Raw genomic sequence first — 18,662 nt, 5'->3', positions numbered from 1 at the left:
ATTATAACACCCTTGTACTGAAGCTTGCCTGGTCTGTGCAAGAAATAAAAGGAAAAATCATTTCTATAAAGACAGACTTTTCAAGTCAAACTTTCAAGTGATTGTTCTGAACAACAGGGAGTGAGAACAAACCTTTTTTAAAGTTATGGGATAGTCCTTGTCAGTCTGTTTTTTTGTTTTCTTCTCTTCTTTAATAATACCTGGTTTAGAGGAAATGATAATTGTAACTCATTACTATTTAGGAGTAGATCATATCCCCCAAAGAAAACAAAAATACAATTTAATTAAAGGTGTTCCACCGGAGAAAAATGAAAATTCTTTAAAGCCACCAGGACCCTATGTAAGAATAAAACCCAAGAACAAATAGAGGAGAATTTTTGAGAAATACGCCTTTTGTTTTGCTTCTGTTTTGCTGTACATTCACGTATGGTTCACTGTGGAGAACAAATAATCTCATTGCCTAGACAAAATCTCAGAATAAAGACAGAGATATCTAGAAGGAATCTCAAATGATCTTTCTAGTCCAATTTCATCACTAGTCCAAAGCAGAACCATCTACATCTCAGTCATTCCTTATTTATCTACTTTATTCTTAAAGGTCCCCAGTGATAGCGGCTAAAGTCTGGATGTTCTTTTAAACTGCTATGGATGCCTGCCCATAGGAGAACAAGGAAAGCAAGGAAGATAGTGTTAATACACTAGTGCTTCTTCAGAGATGCTTTGTGTTGCTGCATGAGGAATGCTCCTCCCCACTCCTCTTAACATCTCCAGATGATGCTCAAGGCAAGCAGATGCAAGGCCTCTTGCTCACCATGTACTTCAAAGGCAGAATGTATTCTTGATGCTATCACTCGAACAGAGCATCTTAACTTCACTCTTTTATGCTGCTTTGCCTTAGGACAGGTACATGTTAGTCCTTAATCAGTTATGTCAATGGAGTACTCACTTTGTAAGGTCAAGAACAACAACGCTCTCCTCCCTAATTCTTGCTTGTCGCCCTTGGCTGACTTGGCTGACACTTCTGGGACAGAAACCATTGACAAGATCTACTTTGTTCTTCATTTCTGTTGGCTTTTCTTTTATTCATATTCCCTTTGGCCTCAAGTTATAGGCAGTTTCTTCTCTGCAAGTTCTCTCTACAATAACAGCAGCACCCAAATATTTGATGCAAGCACTGTTTGAAGAGGTTTCAGGCAAACAGCTGCCACTCACCCAAAGCCAGCTGCATCAGTTCTTCAGCATGATTAAAACCAGGAACTTCAGGATATGCTTCAACCATTTTGCATTAAGGCAGTTACTTCTCTACAGCCCGTGTTCCCTTCCCTTCATCTCCCTCTCTCTTCTCTCCAGGTGTGTGGCTCTCCATTCCTATATGGCTCATGGACCAGATGAACTGGAGCTGCAGAAAGGAGAAGGGGTCCGTGTCTTTGGGAAATACCATGATGGCTGGCTGCGGGGAATGTCACTTGTCACAGGAAGAGTGGGGATCTTCCCTAGCAATTACGTTGCTCCCCTCTTCAGGTCTGATTTTTCTTACATGAAACAAAAGCATTTGCAGAAGGGACTGGGTTACACATGGGATATTGGGTCTTCTCATCCCTGAGGTGAGATCACTACAATGGGTTCTTGACTATTAATAATGGCTATTTATTCCTCATCTTGGTGGGATGACATCTTGCAGCTCTCACTCCTTTATTTATGTACTGACTAGACTGCATGTACTACATGGGAATTGCATCTCCCTCCAGAAAACCAGGTACTGTTGCAAAGAGAAGTCAGGCAGCTGAAGGGATTCACCAGTGTTCCCCTCAGAGGTGGGGCATGGTCCAGATTACATAGACAGATTAACAGTGCAGCATCAACCTTCATCTGCTTGTTTTAAAACTGGGATGTCAGAGACATCAGAAGCTTCTTTCAGGACTGTTCAATTCAGCCCAGAAGTTCAAGTAGAAACCTGTAGGTGACACAATGCAACACATTTTGTTTAGTTGGTCAGGGAGCCAGAACAAACAGTAGGGCTTGTGTGTGCTCAGACTCACCTTTATTCATTTTGGATGACTCCAGTCTTTTCTTCTGCCAGAAGGGAAACTACAAGCTGAAGGCTCTTTTAGACTCACAATTGTGTCTTTAGAGCAGGCATTTAGACATTGGAAACTGTTGATCTAACTAAATAAACATGCATTAGCAAGATAGAATGGTAATTGAAAATACACAACTTAGGAGAGAAAAAATGTTTGGGCCCTTAGTTCCCTTAAGAGATACTCAGGTTAGGCAGAAAAATTAGAAGAATAGATTAGAAATGTAGTGTTTTGTTTCTACAAATGGAAATTAAGTACAAGTCAAAAAGCTGCTTTCAGGATTATCATTTCACTCTTTGAAGCAGAGTTTCCACAGCTGAAAAGTCACTGTGACTGTTGGAGCTCCTCAGGCCCCATCCAGGAGTGGCAGTGGTGAGCACCGCGGTAAAGGCAGCCAGGGAGCTCTGCTCAGAAAAACAGCCGAGACCCATGGGGATAATTTCCAAACACACCCACTTGTTCTTCAGAAGAAATCATATCAAAGCAACACAGCTCCCTCCTAGTACAGCTGGTAGGCTTGTCACTCAGTGTGCTCAGGTTGTGAGTACCAAGGTGGGAGAGAAATTGTTTGGGCTGATTCAAGGAACAGAGAGATGAAATTACAGCTGTGAAAATGCAGCCTGCATATCAAACAGTTTGACTTTTGATGGTTCACTGACACAGTCGCTTCCCAAGGGGAATTACTGCCACCCCCACGTCATTTAACACTGGATTTGGAGGAGTCTCTTGCACCATCCTGAGCTGCAGGTTGTCCTAGCCTCAGCTAGTCCTACATCCAAGCATGGGACTAGTCTTGCACCAGCACCGAGAAAAGCTTCCAAGCCTAAAGCACAGTTTACCCCCTTCCTCTCCTTTGGTTTAAAAACAGGTCAGTGAAGCACATTGCCCTGCCTAAAAGGTGAGCAGAGTAACAGGGGCCAACCTCTTAGCTGCCCAGGCTTCATGCAGTTGGTTACCTACCTGCAGCTGGAAGCATTTGGCTGTACACTGTGTACTATCTATGGCATACACCAAAAGGAAATCGGACTCTGTCCCCAGAAGTCACCATCCGAATCCTTTCTTTTCACCCTTCTCTGGAAAGCTTAGCTGCATTTGCTTCCACTGAGGATTAAAAAAAACTGTCATGTACAATAGGAAAAATAGCACCTGGTATCTTGCCAGCTCCCTCCCCCATGTTTTCTTCCAGTGGGGTAAAGGGAAAAAAAAAAAAGAAAAAGAAAAAGAAAAAAGAAAAAACCAACTACCACCAAGGGAAGACCCAGGGGAACTCAGTCTTAGCCTTCTTGAAAGCCTTCTAGTGTCACAGCAAAAATATACCTTAAACTCTGAGATACTCCTGTCATACTTGGTTCCCTCTCCCCCTCATTTCTCTTTCCCTGCTCGTATTTTCTTCTGCCAAATCGCTCAGTTCAGACTGGAGGTCCCACTGCTGTTTTAATCCCAGCATTGCCCTCCACACACCCTCCCTGCATTCAAGAGCACTGGTGATTAGTCTTTGTCTCTCTGGCTCATTTCTTCGCAATATAGCCTCTGATAACACCAAGGCCCCACCTCACCAATAAACAGAGCAAACAAATAACCAAAAGCACAGCTCAGTCACCCTAAATAGCCTCATAAAGTGCTCCAACCATAAGCACCGATTTTGGAGCTGCTATTCTATTGTCCTTAGGAAATTTCTTCATAATAAATTGATGCCTCAGTTATTTGATGAATCACTACTCTGTTATTAAACCATAAATCATTCTTCTGCCCCCAAGAAAGGTAAAGAGAAGAGCCAGAGGAATGCCTTTCTCTTCCTTTACAGAACTAGCAAAGGGACTTCATCACGGCACACTCTCCCAAGGAATCTGGAGTTATTTCACCAGCACACTGAAGGGGAAGATTGATGGCCTTTTTAGCAATTTAATGGATTTAGGTGAAAGCACATACACGACCCCTCTAGGGAATAAAGGAGAGGAGAAGGGTAATCCAAATAGCTGCTATGCAATAGAGAGCTGCCTAAACAGCAGCTGGGAAGCTAGAGCCAGAGGACAAGCAGCACAAATATTGCCTCAGTCTTGTCCTTGCAGACCTGCTCTCCCTCTCTGCTTTTGGATGACAGATGCCTCTTAAGGCTTTAGCTAAAGGTACCATCCAGTGCTTTCCCTAACCTTGCTCATTCCATGCAGGAAATGGGGTAGGATACACAAGTTTGCTTTTGCCTCCAAACAAAACCAGTCTGGTTTTGTTGCATGGGAGTTTTACAGTCACCCAGAGATGAAATCAAAGAGGAACCATTCAGAATGTTAATAGCACTTCATGCTCTAATAGCACCCAAGATGTTCTAAAGCATCCGTGGAAACAGATAGTTCCTATTTTCTACTTCTGTCTAATGACTGTAGCTTACAAGCACTAGCATCTACAGTCAGAGAATGACACTTAACAAAGGAAGCAGGACAAATCCCGGTTTTCCATGATGTAGGGAGCATGCTTGGGTAAGTTACAGATGGAGGGCTGGCATCTGAAAGTCCCTTTTTGAAATGCCATGGTGTTACTGTAAAGAATTCTAACCATATTTGAGAAGACCTTTTTAGCAATTGGGTGCAGAAAGAGGAAAGCCCTTGTTATAATGGAATCAGAAACCTTCACTAGCTATAGAATTCCACCAAAACCCTGACTTGAAGTGCAAAAGTATTTTAAAACCATTGAACTCAAACCTATTTTCCTTATAAAACTCCAAGACTGAAGGACTTGCAGACTGCATGAACGTCAGCTTATTTTCTTTTCCTTTTCAATCTCCACAAACAGGAAATCTAATCTCCCTGACTCGAAGATGCCTTCCCTGTATGCCTCATGGACGTTATCGACCTCCTCGCTCTCTTCTCAGGGAAGCATCTCAGAAAATGGCCAAAGACAAAGCAGGTCTTTGAAACCGGCCTTGCTGCCCATGCCCGTGACCTCACCAGGGAGGAACACAGCTGTGCTGACTACCATGGGACAAACATCATTGCGGCGCGGACGTGGCAGCACCAGAAAGAGTAAGTGCTTAGGAACAGTCTCTGGGAGAGATAAGCCATACATGTCCCTCCCAAACTGCGCTGGCTGCCTGCAACTAGAATCCTGAGCCATAAAATAGGAATGTTACATTGCCAGGAGTATTTACAGCTTTCATGAATGCTCCCTGCCTGGGCTTGGTTTCTGCATTCAGGCTAAACATTATTGGAGAAATGAACAAAGACTAGCGATTTGCCATGTTACTAACACGGCCGGGTTTCCATACACAAAGTGACTGAGCTGTCATTCAGCTGTTGCTCTTCACCCTTGTGAAGCAGGCTTTTGGAAAGGGTCTTTTCCAAAGAGTCATTAAAAGCACAAGGGCTGCAATGTAAAAGACAGGGAGCATTAGTTGTACCACTTGGCAAGAGCACTGCATGTGAAAGGAAATGCAAATTACTACATTAAGTGTAACAGCATGTGCCACCGCCGCTGTGGATTAAATTTCCAGGCTTACGAGGGAAGGTTTTTATTATCCTGGGGGTCTCACAGGGCTGTTGCTGACCAGAGGTCACAGCCATGAAATGCCAGGAGAAGTTAAAGTTGCTGTGAAGGCAGAAAACACAGCAATTGGGGAAGATCACAGACAGATTAGCGATACAGGCTGACTCTGTTACATCAGGGAGTGACATAACTTACTTCTAGAAGCAACAGCATCTTAAAACAACCAATCACAGCAGCTGTCTGAAGGGAGCAGCTGATGACCATGTCCTGAACGGTCACAGGAACGTGGCTGAAAACTCAACTGCAAAAGAGCTGTCTGTTCTAGAGACCACAATATGCTCATATTCTACACCCACATAGAAAAGGAAAAAGGCAGAAACAAAAATTAAGTGTTACTGTCTTGGATTTTTGAAGTGGGAAGTTATAAAAAAGGGGAACACAAAAGCTTGTTAAAAAGAAATTAGAATAGTATTTTTGAATGATCAAATCTTTGCAGAAGACAGAAATTGTTTAAACTGTTATTAGAAATCTGGGGTAAATTCTGGGTATCTTTTAAAACTAAAAGGATGCACCAAAAATTGTTAAACAGTATTGGAGGCTATTAGAAGGAAAAGTATCCTTATACACATCAAACAAAAAAATAAGGAAGTACAAACTTTAACAAGTTAAACGTGAGCTATACTAAGACAATATTATAGGTCTCTAAAAAGGACTTCTGCAGCGATCTTGGAAGATAAAACCCAGTAAACCCAACTTCTGAGTCAGGCACGTTGATAAAAACTGTAATAAAAGAGAATTAGTAGAAAGATACCTAAATGTTATATACCTTGGAAGGTACAACATTTTGCTTGGAGGAAAAAAAAAATCACTGTGCTTTCTGTACATGGAAGTTCCATGTTACAAGTTCATTTCAGTTCCTTGAGTTAGAGTGCATAAAGAGATAATTAGGTTATTACAGTGAACTCAAAACCCTTTGATAAGGGATGTCGTAGATGGATTCACAGAAGCTAAGCTTGTATGGAATACAAGGGAAGGTCTGTTGATAAATTTGTGACTGGTTAGAAGATGCAAAACAATGGGTAAAACAACAATTACATTTCCAAAGAACAAGGTTACCAGTACGAATCCAAAGAATACATACTAGAACTCATACTGTTCAACTTGCTCACGAATGATCTAGAATCAGGCATGAGGACTAAAAGGCAAAGTTTGCTGCTTGTTTCAGGATTGTTCAACACAAATCTACAGCTGGATGCAAAGAGCTCCATGATAATTTCACAGGTCCAAGCAGCAGGGAGATAAAATGGTAGCCAAAATGTCAATACACAAATATGGAAAGAAATAAGCCTTAGTTATACACAGACAACATTATGCTCTAAATTAGCTTTTGTCACTCTAAAGAGAGGTTTTGGAATTGTCACAACAATTCATTGAGACTCCAACTCCATGCTCAGAAGCAACTAAAAAAAGGTAATTTAAAATATTAGAAAAAGAACTGAGAACAAAACAGGAAAAACTTAGCTATGCCACTGTAGGAGTCCTGGTAAATTTGCATCTTGAATACTTCACACATTTCTGGTCAACTCAAAAAGAATATAGTAAAATTAGAAAAAGCATACAGAAGGATGATCAAGAGAATGGAATAAATTCTATTTGAGGAGCAAAATTTTCCATCTTGGAAATGTCTGAGATGCAAAAATCATGAATAGCATGAAGGCAAGACAGGATACTTCACAAAAAAAGCAGCAAGAGGCACACAGTACAATTATGGAGTCAAAAGCCTTGATAGCAGAGAGCTAGAGGAAAATAATACTCCATGTATGGTCTATTTTTGTCCTCCTCATTCCCAAAGAGCCAACACATACTTCTCTTGGAGGCAGCACCTCGGGCTCAGCTGGCCTGATCCCATCCTTGCATCCCCAGGCTCTGAGTCACAACTGCAGCAGAGGTAAATTCACCTCCAGAGAGCAGAGCCTCTGCTCTTCAGAGCAGCTTGGCCTGTTATTCTGTATCCCTGAAAGAATTATAGGCAAAATGTGGTGAACACTAGTATTGTGGCATTGGATATTATTTTTTATTGTTTATCTTCAGAAGCCATTTTCTGAAGGAAAGTACTTTGCACAGCTTTAATCATATAAACTTCATGTTCTAAGCTGCATCCTTAAGCAGGAATAGCTGCAGTTCAACAAAGCTATCAACATAATGAGGTGCTAAGTTAATACAAGGCATGTTTATCGCATTACTTTGGCTCTCGGTACTGCAATAGCCAAGCACAGCAGAAATATTAATAAACTCATTCACATACAGTCAGGGCTGTTGAAAATACCCTTCCCAAAGCTGGAGGGCAAAGACAGAATGCCTTAATGAATATCTGCTGGAAGGCTGGCAGCAGAGCCCTGGGTTCTGACATCACTTTTTCCCCTATCTGTGGTTATTTTGGTAATTCCAAATTCTTGACTTGGCACAGAAAAATTCTTTGTAAAGGTTTATGCAGAACTCAGTTGGTTATGTTCTTTCCAGTGAAGTTGGCAAGGCTAATTTTCAGATCATACGTGCTGCTTTGGAATAAATTTCCAAGTATATTTAAGCAACTAAGTGGCATATTCTTTAATACTTGCAGACAGAGCTGCTGCTAGAGATAGGCAGTGTCATTGGCAGGAGGTGAGGCTCATTTGCAAAGGCCATTGTCAGTGTTTAGAGTCAAAATTGGATTTAACTTAAAAAGTTGTTTTACTTTAAAGGGCTCGTTCCCCTGTGGTGGCTCTGTTAAAAAAAAAAAAAAAAAATCAATCTTGTGAACAGCAAGAAACCGCAGAAGAAATAAAGTGTCTGACTTCCAGTGTTGTTGCCTGGAAAGTAGGTATGAGATGGAACAGCCAAAGTAGGAACAACAAATAGTACCAAACTGAGAGGACTGTTTGGTGGGCTGAGGTGCAAGGGCTCGCACTCATGGTTATCACATTTCTGGCAAGAAAACACAATGGGAGGAGGGCAGGAAGCGCCTATGAACACCTTGAGGACTGAGGACACACTGTATCTCACTGGAGGCCTTTAGCACCTCACAGAATCGGGTATTTCCAAATTAGGAATCTGCTGAGACACAGAATTACTAGGGGAAGTGATTTCTGCCCCCTGCTCCCAGCAGCGGCACACGATGGTGGCACCAATACTCATGCATCACCTAACACGGCTACCCACCTCTGCAGCCTCCCTCGCCCCTTTTCTATTGGGTTACTTCTGGTCCTACCCACATATTGCAGTGCCTTCCATGCATCAGCCCACTCCTGCACCAGTACATCCTTGTCTTCTCCCATCAGGGACCAGAATCAGCCTGTGGAGTGCTAATGCCATGACTCATTGACTCAAGAGTAAGGCAGGAAAATCCAATATTGTCATGCCGTGACAGTACAACCTAATGTTCAGCATTAATGCATTTCAGCATTTGGTGTTCTGCAGTGTATTCACAGTCCAGAAGTCAAGGAAAACTCAGAAATTGAATCTGTCCTACCCAAGACAGGAGAATTAAGAATTTCTTAGCCCTCATTCATTTGGGGGAACTACTCCGCCTCCAGACAGAGGTCCTCAGAGTACAGCAGCAAGTCAGGTAAACAGCTATAGGAAAACAGAATATGCAGTAAATTGAAGACACCTAAAGAGTTTACCATCAGGCACTTGCAGTTGCGAGAAGCCATGTTCATTCCATCTCCCCTTGTCTGGAATACGATAACACAACTAATCTAGTTCAACAAATTAACAGGGAGCAGATTGAGCCACGGTGGTAGCTGTTGTGCCAATATAGAGGAATGGAGAATTTAAGCTTATTAGCCTTGCCAATTTTCAGTAGAGCAATAGTCTGTTAGGAAAGGGCTGTGGAGGCAGAACTCATTACTGCATGCCTATTCATTGTGCCCCAGCAGTGGGCTGTGGGCAAGCCCCTGGGAACGCCAGCCCAAGAACAGAGAGTGGATCTGACAGCATCCCCTGCAAACAGGGCTGCCAATGCAAATATAAGTGCTGCTCATTTCTACACCATTGCTCCAATTATATCATCTTCCTTTGGGGAGCTATTGAATTTCTGTTAACTTTTATCTCCTTCAAACTGATCTTGTTCCCCAGATGGATCCCTGCAGCGGCCTGGGCAGCCAGGAACCCCTATTCATATTGCTGGCTCCCTCAGGCGTCTTCCTGCCACTGCAGTGCGACCTCAGCAATTTCAGCTTTATCAGCACATCAGCCCTCAGCCGCACAGCATCCCTTCAGGAGCTGGCATGACTGATGTAGGAACAAGGCCAAACTTCTCCCACGATGCTTCACCAGCACTTGTGGTCAGAGGCGGGGAAAGCAAAACTCCTTCTGTATGTAGTTCAGTGATCCTGGATGCCAAAGATCCTCCAGCAAAAAGTGAGACTGCAGCAAAGCCACCTGCATCAGCTCCACCATCCATCCTGGTGAAACCAGACACTTCCCGGAACAGCACTGAAAAGGTATGGCCAGAGGTTACCCCCTACCTTCAGAATATCCTCTGTCCTTTGGGGACTGAGATTCAGTGTCAGCTCAATATTGACCAAGGGCCAAGTTTCCAGAGGGCTCTGCTCAATTTTCACTACGTTTTCTTCTGACAGTGGGATAGGTGGATTGGTACCTGCATTAAGTCGTCAGATTTGTGTATTGACGAGTCTGCTGTTTGAATTAAACCCTCTGGAGAGGTGAGATGCTGCAAAATCTCTTTCAGCATAATCTGATATTCAGTCATGATCAAACCTTGAGACTTTTTCTGAGATTTTAAAATCAAGCAAGAATCCCACTGAGATCCCTAACAGTTTGGGTAGAAAATGAGCAAATGTCTCAGAAATGGGAATGTTAGACCTTACATTAGACTGGTCTCTACAGAGATTCAACATGTCCCCCCAGCTCCCTTCACTTGCTTACTTCACATTGCTTTGGGTGAGCCATTTGGAACAGAAATTTCTTTTCCCACTAGCAACAGGGGTGAAGTTTCCAGAATGATTTTATACCAACTGTGAAACCGCCCCAGTGACAACTTTCCCTTCCTGTGGCACCCAAAGAGCAAATAGCTCCATGAGTCTCTCAAAGTACAAACAACCTTGGAGCTTCTAGGAAGAACATTAGCTAGAGACAAACCCTTGTACACACACTCCGTGAAGGGCACGGCAGGAGAGAGGCCACACTTTCTCCTCCATTTCATACTAACACATGCTCTTCCCCTTCATTTTCTTGCACTAGTTTGAGTGATAGCTGTTCAGACTGGCTTTCATAGATCTTTGTAATACCTTGCTGTAATATATTGACTATGCTACTACACAAAGGTGTGCAATTTCCTGATGTTTTATTTCATGTGCCATAAGCTGCACATCATGTCAGGCAGATGGACACACAGCTTCTTCACAGACATCATCTGTCCCCAAGAACAAACCAGCCTTCTCTCCTAGAAGCACAACATCCTGGTTCTGTAGAGCAGATCAAGCAAAAACTAAGGGTCATTCTGTTTTCCCAATGTTATTCTGGGTCCTATTCTCATTCCAGCAAGTGAAAACAGTGAGGTTCCAGAACTACAGCCCCCCACCATCCAAGAGGCACAGCCTGCAGCCATCCCCGAGCCTGCCGCGTGGCAAAATGGAGCAGGGAGCCGCAGCGGATGCTCTCTTATCAGAAGCAAACCTGATGGGCCCTGACTTGATGGTGCTGTACTCACCCAGGATCAGCTCCAGTCCTGTGCACCAGCGAAGGGTGTCACACCTAAAGGCATCATCGCTGGACCTTTCTGACCAGGCAGGACAGCTGACCTTCCCTATCAAAAAGAACTACAGCAGCATTTCTGCAAACTGACAGGTTAATTCCCTCTACTTGCTTTTCCTTCACAAATGTGCTTCTCTCCTCTGTTCTGTGAGGGGTAAGCATCCTTTGGACTCCACACCAGCCTGCCACCTCCACCGCTTTCTCTCTCCCATGGCTAGAGTCAGATACTCCCCATATCCCTGTGCCTCTATGCACCACACTGCCAGACACCCTCGGGATCTGCAAGTTTGAGGTTTACAGAGAACTTGGAAAGCTCCTGAGGTAGCAGGATGGGGCAATATCTATCATTGTATAGGAGAGTCCCATTTCTGAGGCATACTTCAAGCTACACCTTCACAACCTGTCAATGCATCAAATACCCATGCTGTGCTGAGTGATGCTAGAGGAGCCCCATTGCCACACAGGTTACTTCAAACACCACAAAGAAACATGAAGTTGGGTTTGTGGCATCCACAAAATAGATATTATTTGGTGTCAAGGCTGCTTGTAAGATAATCGGAGAAGGAGTGGGAGAGGGAGAAAGCATGCAGGTATCAGAACTAGTTAAACTTGCTTTGATCTCCTGGCTACTACAGGAAAGCTCACTGAGATCAAAACTCTGGTTCATTACCTTCCTACTTTTGCAGGATAAAGAAACCATAAATCAAAATCAGTCAGTTCCTGGCTTAATGTTCAAGTTCCCTTTTGAGGGGTTTTCACTTCCGATTTTTTTGTTAGGGGTTTTTTGGTTTGGTTGCTTGCTTGCTTGCTTTTAGTCCACGAGTTTTAACTTAGAACATAGTTTAAAAGGTGATTTGGAGACGAAAGGGACAATAGAAAGGGATATGTTATTATGATAGTCATTTAGACTTTGCAGACAGGTGTACTGGATCTTCCTTCTCTTGGTTGGTTGGTTTCCTCTAACTACCTGACAGCTACTTCCTAGCAGTCCATCAGTTCACTCCAGTGCTTCTTTTTCCACCACCCAGCCATTTAGATATTGCTTTTGTAAATATCCTAAATGGAATTTATGGGTCTAAGTCTACATTAAGATGCATGAAACATTGTCTAAATAACAGAAAGCAGAAATCAGCACTCGCTATACCATAGACCATCCTTCTGCCACAGCAGCACCAGCTCTGCTTTTCATCTGACCTCTATTTCGGACATTATCCTGTGAAACCACCGAAAAATAAGCAGAATTGAAGAGCTGTACCCAGCTATCCAGCTGTGACTGCTATTTAGCAAACTGGTGCACAACAGGTTTTGTTTTTCACACTTTGTTTTTATTGGTGATTTAGAGACCACCAATTCCCATTCTAGCCACAACAAACAAACAAACATTAGATCTCCTAACAGCGGTTGTTGTGCTCCTTCCAGAACTGCTGTAAAATAACATCCTTGGTTAATTGCATACAAAACCCATGAAATTAACTCCATTGGTCAATGGAAACTCTGAGGCACTGGCACAGCCTCAGAGAAGGAAGTTTTCTTTCGGAATTAAGAAAATGGAATGGATAAAGACATCTACTAGCCTACAGTACTAATTCTTTTACCCTTTCAGACTATTTTTCTTTTGGTGAAGCTGGCTTCTGCCTGACCCCCAAAAAGGGATTTTCAATAGCACAGAAACAAGTGGTAAAACAAGTATGTTCTTCACATTGAGCCGTCTGTCACTATTTAAGCTACTGAAGAAAGATTCTGTGAAATTAAAAATGTGCACTTTGCCCAGCTATTAAAAATGGTGTAAGTTGCAAATAAAAGGATGAACATGACTCTCAGCAATGCCACTCCAATGACAATCAAACATTTCAGAGAAAATATGCCTGTACTTTGCTAAAGATTCCTCTCATTCTCTTAAAAACTTAACCTGAAAGCCTCATAAACTGGCTCTATAACCAGGAACAACTTCACTTCTCCCAAACACATTCAGATTTCCAGGATCAGCTCATTTTGTCATTTATAGTGTTAGTTTGGAGGTGAAGGAAGGGGTGCCTGCTCATGCCTGGCTCCAGATGATCATTTACTGCATGCTAATGAAAGGATAGATTGCTTGGTATGACCTAATCTGTAATCTGCTGAAGAAGTAACTAATGGATTTCAACAGCTGACCTCCCAGGAGACTCACTGAAGACAGTGGCATGGGAGGTTGAAGCTACACATGAGAATTAATTATGCAGATAGAAGTGCTGGTAAAGAAGAGGGCACAATAGAAAATGTGAAGCAGAGTTGAATATAGAGAAGGGATAGTGTATGTAGAGAAGTAAGGGGAACTTTTGTATTTTACTGCCTCAAAAAAACCCCACACTCATCTCATAATAATATGATAGAGTCAAAGTCTAATGTGACTGCCTTGATTATACCATTTGCTGAACCAAAGCTGAAGCTGCTGTGAACCGTATCTGGCCACGAGCCTGACAGCAGTGATTAGCACACCATAAGCATCGCACCAGGCTCCAACTAGCCGCCTGCTTTCGCCAAGGCTCTGAGGGGAAGGCGGCAAACGCCTTTCCGGACGCTGTCCTCCCTTTGGGCCATGGCTGTCCAAAACACCGAGTGGTTCCCTGCAGGAATCGCTTCAGGACATCTGTGCAGAGCCTCCCTTAAGCCCTAGTCAGAGGCCATGTCCTCCAGAGCTGAAGACCACCCCAGCTCCTCGGGTGAGAACCAGAGCTGGGAGTAAGGTGAAATACAGCTATATTGAGACTGAGCTTTATATACTGGTGAAGAGGGTGGGGAACCAGTGCTTTTTGCTTGCAGAGGCACAACCTGTTCCTGAACCTGGATGGACAGACTGACTCCCTGCATACAGACCGTGGCTAATACCATTTTCTGAGCTTTTATATTTTAAAAAGAGCAGGCAGGTTTGAGCCAATCAGTTCCAGCAAGAGCTCAATATCCCTCAAGAGCCAGGAACGAGATGATGAACAGGGAAGTCTGCAGCAGCTCTGATAAAAGATCTTCACTTGTTATTGGCAATTAACCCTGCCCTGGCTAGACCCTGGTGCCTGTTTCATCAGGACCTCAAAGAGTATTACTTGAGACCAGAGGAGAACACATCAATAATTTCTGAAGCTCAGGAGGGAGTTCAGTGCAATCTGCATGCAAATAGGTATTTAAAGATGAGGGACAAAAAGGAAATAACATACTGTAATTCACCGGGGGCTGACAGAAACATATGTTGAGGTAAAGTCACCTTGTAAATTTAATCTACAAGTGGGGCAGATTTTCCCACACAAGGCAGGCATGTTAGGCAATGATGAAGACTTTGAAGTTCAGTCTGGGGCTGCAAAATGAAGTGCTTAGAAACCAATCTATAGAACTGACTGCAGCTCTATTTCTCATGCCTCAGTCCTGCCACCCAAGCCCACATATGACGAAATGTGTACAGCAACATCTTCTGTAGCCTCTTTTGTCAGATGCACTAAGCCTCAGGGGACACCAAGAGCATCAGCAAAATCTAAAGGTGCTCAGCACGCCTGAAGACTTAATAAGCCTAATAAAGTCTTTCTGCATGTCTCAGCTCACAATTGCCAGATCCAGCTCATAATAGTGTCAGTTTTGAATACTGCTTTTCATGGAAGGAGCAACCCCTTATCCTCTTACATCAGGATAAACAGCAATAAGGTTTTGTAGCGCCCATGCACATAGAGGAACTTGTAAAACTGTTCAAACCATTACATAATACTGAAGACTCGACACAAATGCACCAAAAAGCAACGCAGGTCTCTTCTGGACTTAGCCCTTTACCCACTGCACTATGACAATGAGTGACAGTATCAGGTGGATCAGGAAAGAAAAAAGCTCTTACACATGTGCACACACACACATTCGGTCATGAGTAACGACGGGGAAATACTGACAGTGAAATTGGCACTTTGGTAAAACAACAAGAAGCTATTTTGGGATAGATCTCTCAATCAGTTTCTTTCACAGAATATTTCAGTGCTTTGATGCTATGGTGATAAGTGCCTAAATATATCCAAAATATATAGGGAGACAGAGCTCCAAACAGGACATACTTTAAAGCAACAGATCTAGTAAGCATCTTGCTCCCATTGCCCAGCCCCTCCTAGCTGCAAAGACATCTGCCCGCTTGTTTAATATTGCAGTCCACTATGCAAAATGGTCAAAGTATTACTAACCTTCTCTCCTTGCTCACCTGGCAATACCTAGGACCAAGGAAAAGGGGCTAGAATTCAGATCTCTCTTATCTAAAAACCCAAGCTAAAGGAGACTTTCTTGTAGGAGCTAACCTGGGGTTTGGTTATGAGCTCTGAGCAAGGGAATGCCAGACAAGTGGTTCTTGTCTATGAAGTGAAGCCAGTCACGTCAGGGAAAACATCAACTGGATTTGTGGTGGAACAATTTTCTAATTGCACCAGAACAAAAGTGACCCTAATCCAGAACATTTACTCTAATCACCTTCATTCTGCAAGTAGAACATCCATGCAGGGAGTTCTTCTAGCATAAACAAACATAGCGTTTCTTTGGTTCAGCTCTTCTGCTCTGCACCTTTCATGAGCAACAGCTGACCTGGACCCCTGTCCACCTCTGGCTGTTCTCATCCAGTTCCTTCTCTTCCTCTTTCCTTTCCTCTCCCTGCCTCCCCTCCCCCGCCCTTTTTATGGGTAGCAATGAAAAGGGAGACATCACATGTTGAAAGGAGGCTGGTAGCTTTACATGGAGGTGGGCGAGCTCTTCAAGGGTTTCTGTTCTCTTTCTATATATTTTTAAACTACCCTCCTCTCTTCTCATCCCCCAGACTCTCTTCATCCCAATTTCCCCAGAGAAGAGAGGTTAGGCATCAGTATTGTGACCCTATTCTGTCATTCCCGAGTTACCAGAAAGGCTCAGCAAGGGGCAGGACAATCCACGCCCTCCCCGGGAATGTGTCATCTCTGTAGCTCTGCACAGACTTGATGGGCTGGAGGGACCACTCTGGCCCTGCTTGCTAAATCGCTAAATCTGCAGTCTTCTGTTCTAGCTACAAATTATCACATGAAGTACAGAGTGCAAAGATGATAACATTAGGAAAGGCAAAATACAATTGCAGATGTACCACAGTGTAATGTATTTGTATAATGAAAATATATTGTTCTCTGCCTTCAAAGCTGAATGTAAAAGAGAAGGCTGATCACAGAGGCTCTGACCATCCACAGAGTGTCTTGTTTGCCTGCAGAGCACAAGAATAGAGCCCAGGAAAAGCAAATAAAGTAGTGCAGTGGGACAGAGGGACCTTTAATGAACCCCTCTCAGTTCTTAAATAGGTCTTCTTTTCCATCTGCTCATTTTTTATGACTAGTTAATGAATTGGAGCCCAAATCAGATCATTCATCAGCGCTTCCTTAATTGCCTGCCTAGCCTTGTAGGAACCTGGAAATTCTTCAGTAAGTAACCTACCCCCACGAGCTTAAACTGCAGCCATGTTTCCTGATGAACTGAGAAGAAACAAGGCAGAAGTATGAAAATGTAACATATTTAACAAATTCTTTCCACATATTTCATGCAAAGAATGCATCTGTACCCTAGCCAGAAGCAACTGATCTCAGAGACAGAGGGAGAATCAGAGCAGCCTCACAATCTATTCAACAGCTAGACAGTTTGGGCCCAAAATGACCTCTCCCACCCTTTGCTGTGGGAGAGGCAATATTCAATATATTCAAATATTCAGTATATACAAATAACCATGATATTCTATCTCAGAAGAGAATTCTGCAAGGCTATTCAGATGGAACCTGGCTTTTACATTGCTGGCACTCTGTTCTCCTGGGAGCTCAAGAACCAGGAGCTGGGGGCCTGGGGTCAGTTAAAGTGTCCCTCAGGATCAGTATCTGCTCTGTGATGAAGAGGGTCTAATTCCCCCTTGGTCAGATGGCAAGAGTCATATAAGAGGATGCAGGTGACGGGCAAAGCATTTAGAATCACGTCTTGTTGGGTGCTGAGAAACACTAGCGAGGTGCCACCAGAAACTCGCTTCATTGACTCCAGCAGGAGGACAGCCAGGCTCCGAGGCTTTGCACACTAGGATCACATTGGCATCACACAAGCACTGCCACCTCGAAACACTCAAAGACATGGCGAGTTCCATGGCTAGCTTGATAACAATGAAACAAACCCTACTGGCTTGTGATTTTTGTCTTCCAGTTGCTGAGCTTTTGAGAATTATATTTTCAAGAATTCCACACACACACACCCCAGGCACAAGGGCTTCCTCTTTTTTAAAAAAAAAAAATAGAAGTTAAGAGCTTTTTTGTTTTTGTTTTTTTTATACAATCACATGATACCAGGAACTTGGGACTTTAAGAAAGCAATGTTCCTAAGCTAGTGAAAGTCTGCAACATGTGGGACACCAGGTACTTAGCTCTTACTCTCCCAACAACCCTATTCTCCCTTTGGTAGCTTGCAGCTGAACGCAGAAGCTAGCATTTAGGAAGACAGCACCCAAGAGAAACCACGTGGCCTGAGAATTAGATGGACCAGTGATCATGTCCTATGATAGGCAGGGTTTTGTTCTGAAAGCAACAGGATTTAAGAGGACCTTTACTATGAAAATTTAAGTGGAAGTCCAGTGGTTTTCGGTTCAGAACAAATCAGAAATAGCCTTTGTTGGTATCTTGAAAAGCAGGTGGAAGCTTACACATCATTTTTCTTTGCTTAGTTTATTTCATCATTAGCAGATATTAGCCAGCCTTGGACAGATCAGTCTATTTAGCATCATGACCAGATGATATGAGATGCATGTTTTCTCTCCTGCTTCAAGTATTTTGCCCTGAATCAGAAAGGCCATTTTTAAAACTAACATTAGGAAAAACAATTAGGCTGTAGTGCATTTAGACTTCTAATCCATGATATATTCCTAGTCACCAGGTGTTTTAATGAGCACTTATTTCCAAGTGTTTTATTTCCTGGCTTGATCCTGTTTAATTTTTCACAAGCCACCAAAGTAAAACAAAAGTAGTTAAAACACCAAGCATCTCATTTAAATTCACAAAACTCGAATTAGCTTAAGAGATAAAAATCTGAGAGAATTAAGTCTTTTGAAGAGCCATCACTCATCCCTTTCTTCCCCTCCAGCCCTTTCAATGTGGAACAAGCAAGGTTTGCCATATGGAAGTCACTGCAAACCGCAGATGCCACAGGACTTTTCTCCAAATTACACCACAGTCCAGAATTCTGGAAGAAAAAGGATGTCTTTACATCTCCCCTTCCCTTCTTCTGTACCAAGTTCTGGGAATGAGAAATTCCCTATTTTGCCACATTGGGAGCAAAAATTTGACCCCCAAGTATTTAAGTTGGAAATACCAGAAC

General features: G+C 43.0%; 1 protein-coding gene across 1 annotated transcript in view; it reads left to right on the top strand.

Annotated features, from left to right (window-relative positions):
• The window catches only part of SH3RF2 (SH3 domain containing ring finger 2), a 64,468-nt gene that overhangs the window by 42,247 nt on the left and 3,559 nt on the right, over nt 1-18,662 (top strand). The window contains exons 5-8 of the mRNA XM_067304931.1: nt 1,351-1,521; nt 4,866-5,095; nt 9,672-10,039; nt 11,100-11,405. Coding sequence (XP_067161032.1) covers nt 1,351-1,521; nt 4,866-5,095; nt 9,672-10,039; nt 11,100-11,402 — 1,072 coding nt within the window. The 3' untranslated portion in view covers nt 11,403-11,405. The remainder of the gene's footprint in view (nt 1-1,350; nt 1,522-4,865; nt 5,096-9,671; nt 10,040-11,099; nt 11,406-18,662) is intronic.

The sequence above is a fragment of the Apteryx mantelli genome, chromosome 14 (assembly GCF_036417845.1).
Source record: "Apteryx mantelli isolate bAptMan1 chromosome 14, bAptMan1.hap1, whole genome shotgun sequence".
In the NCBI taxonomy this organism is placed as follows: domain Eukaryota; kingdom Metazoa; phylum Chordata; class Aves; order Apterygiformes; family Apterygidae; genus Apteryx; species Apteryx mantelli.
This window is presented reverse-complemented; position numbering and strand designations above follow the sequence as displayed.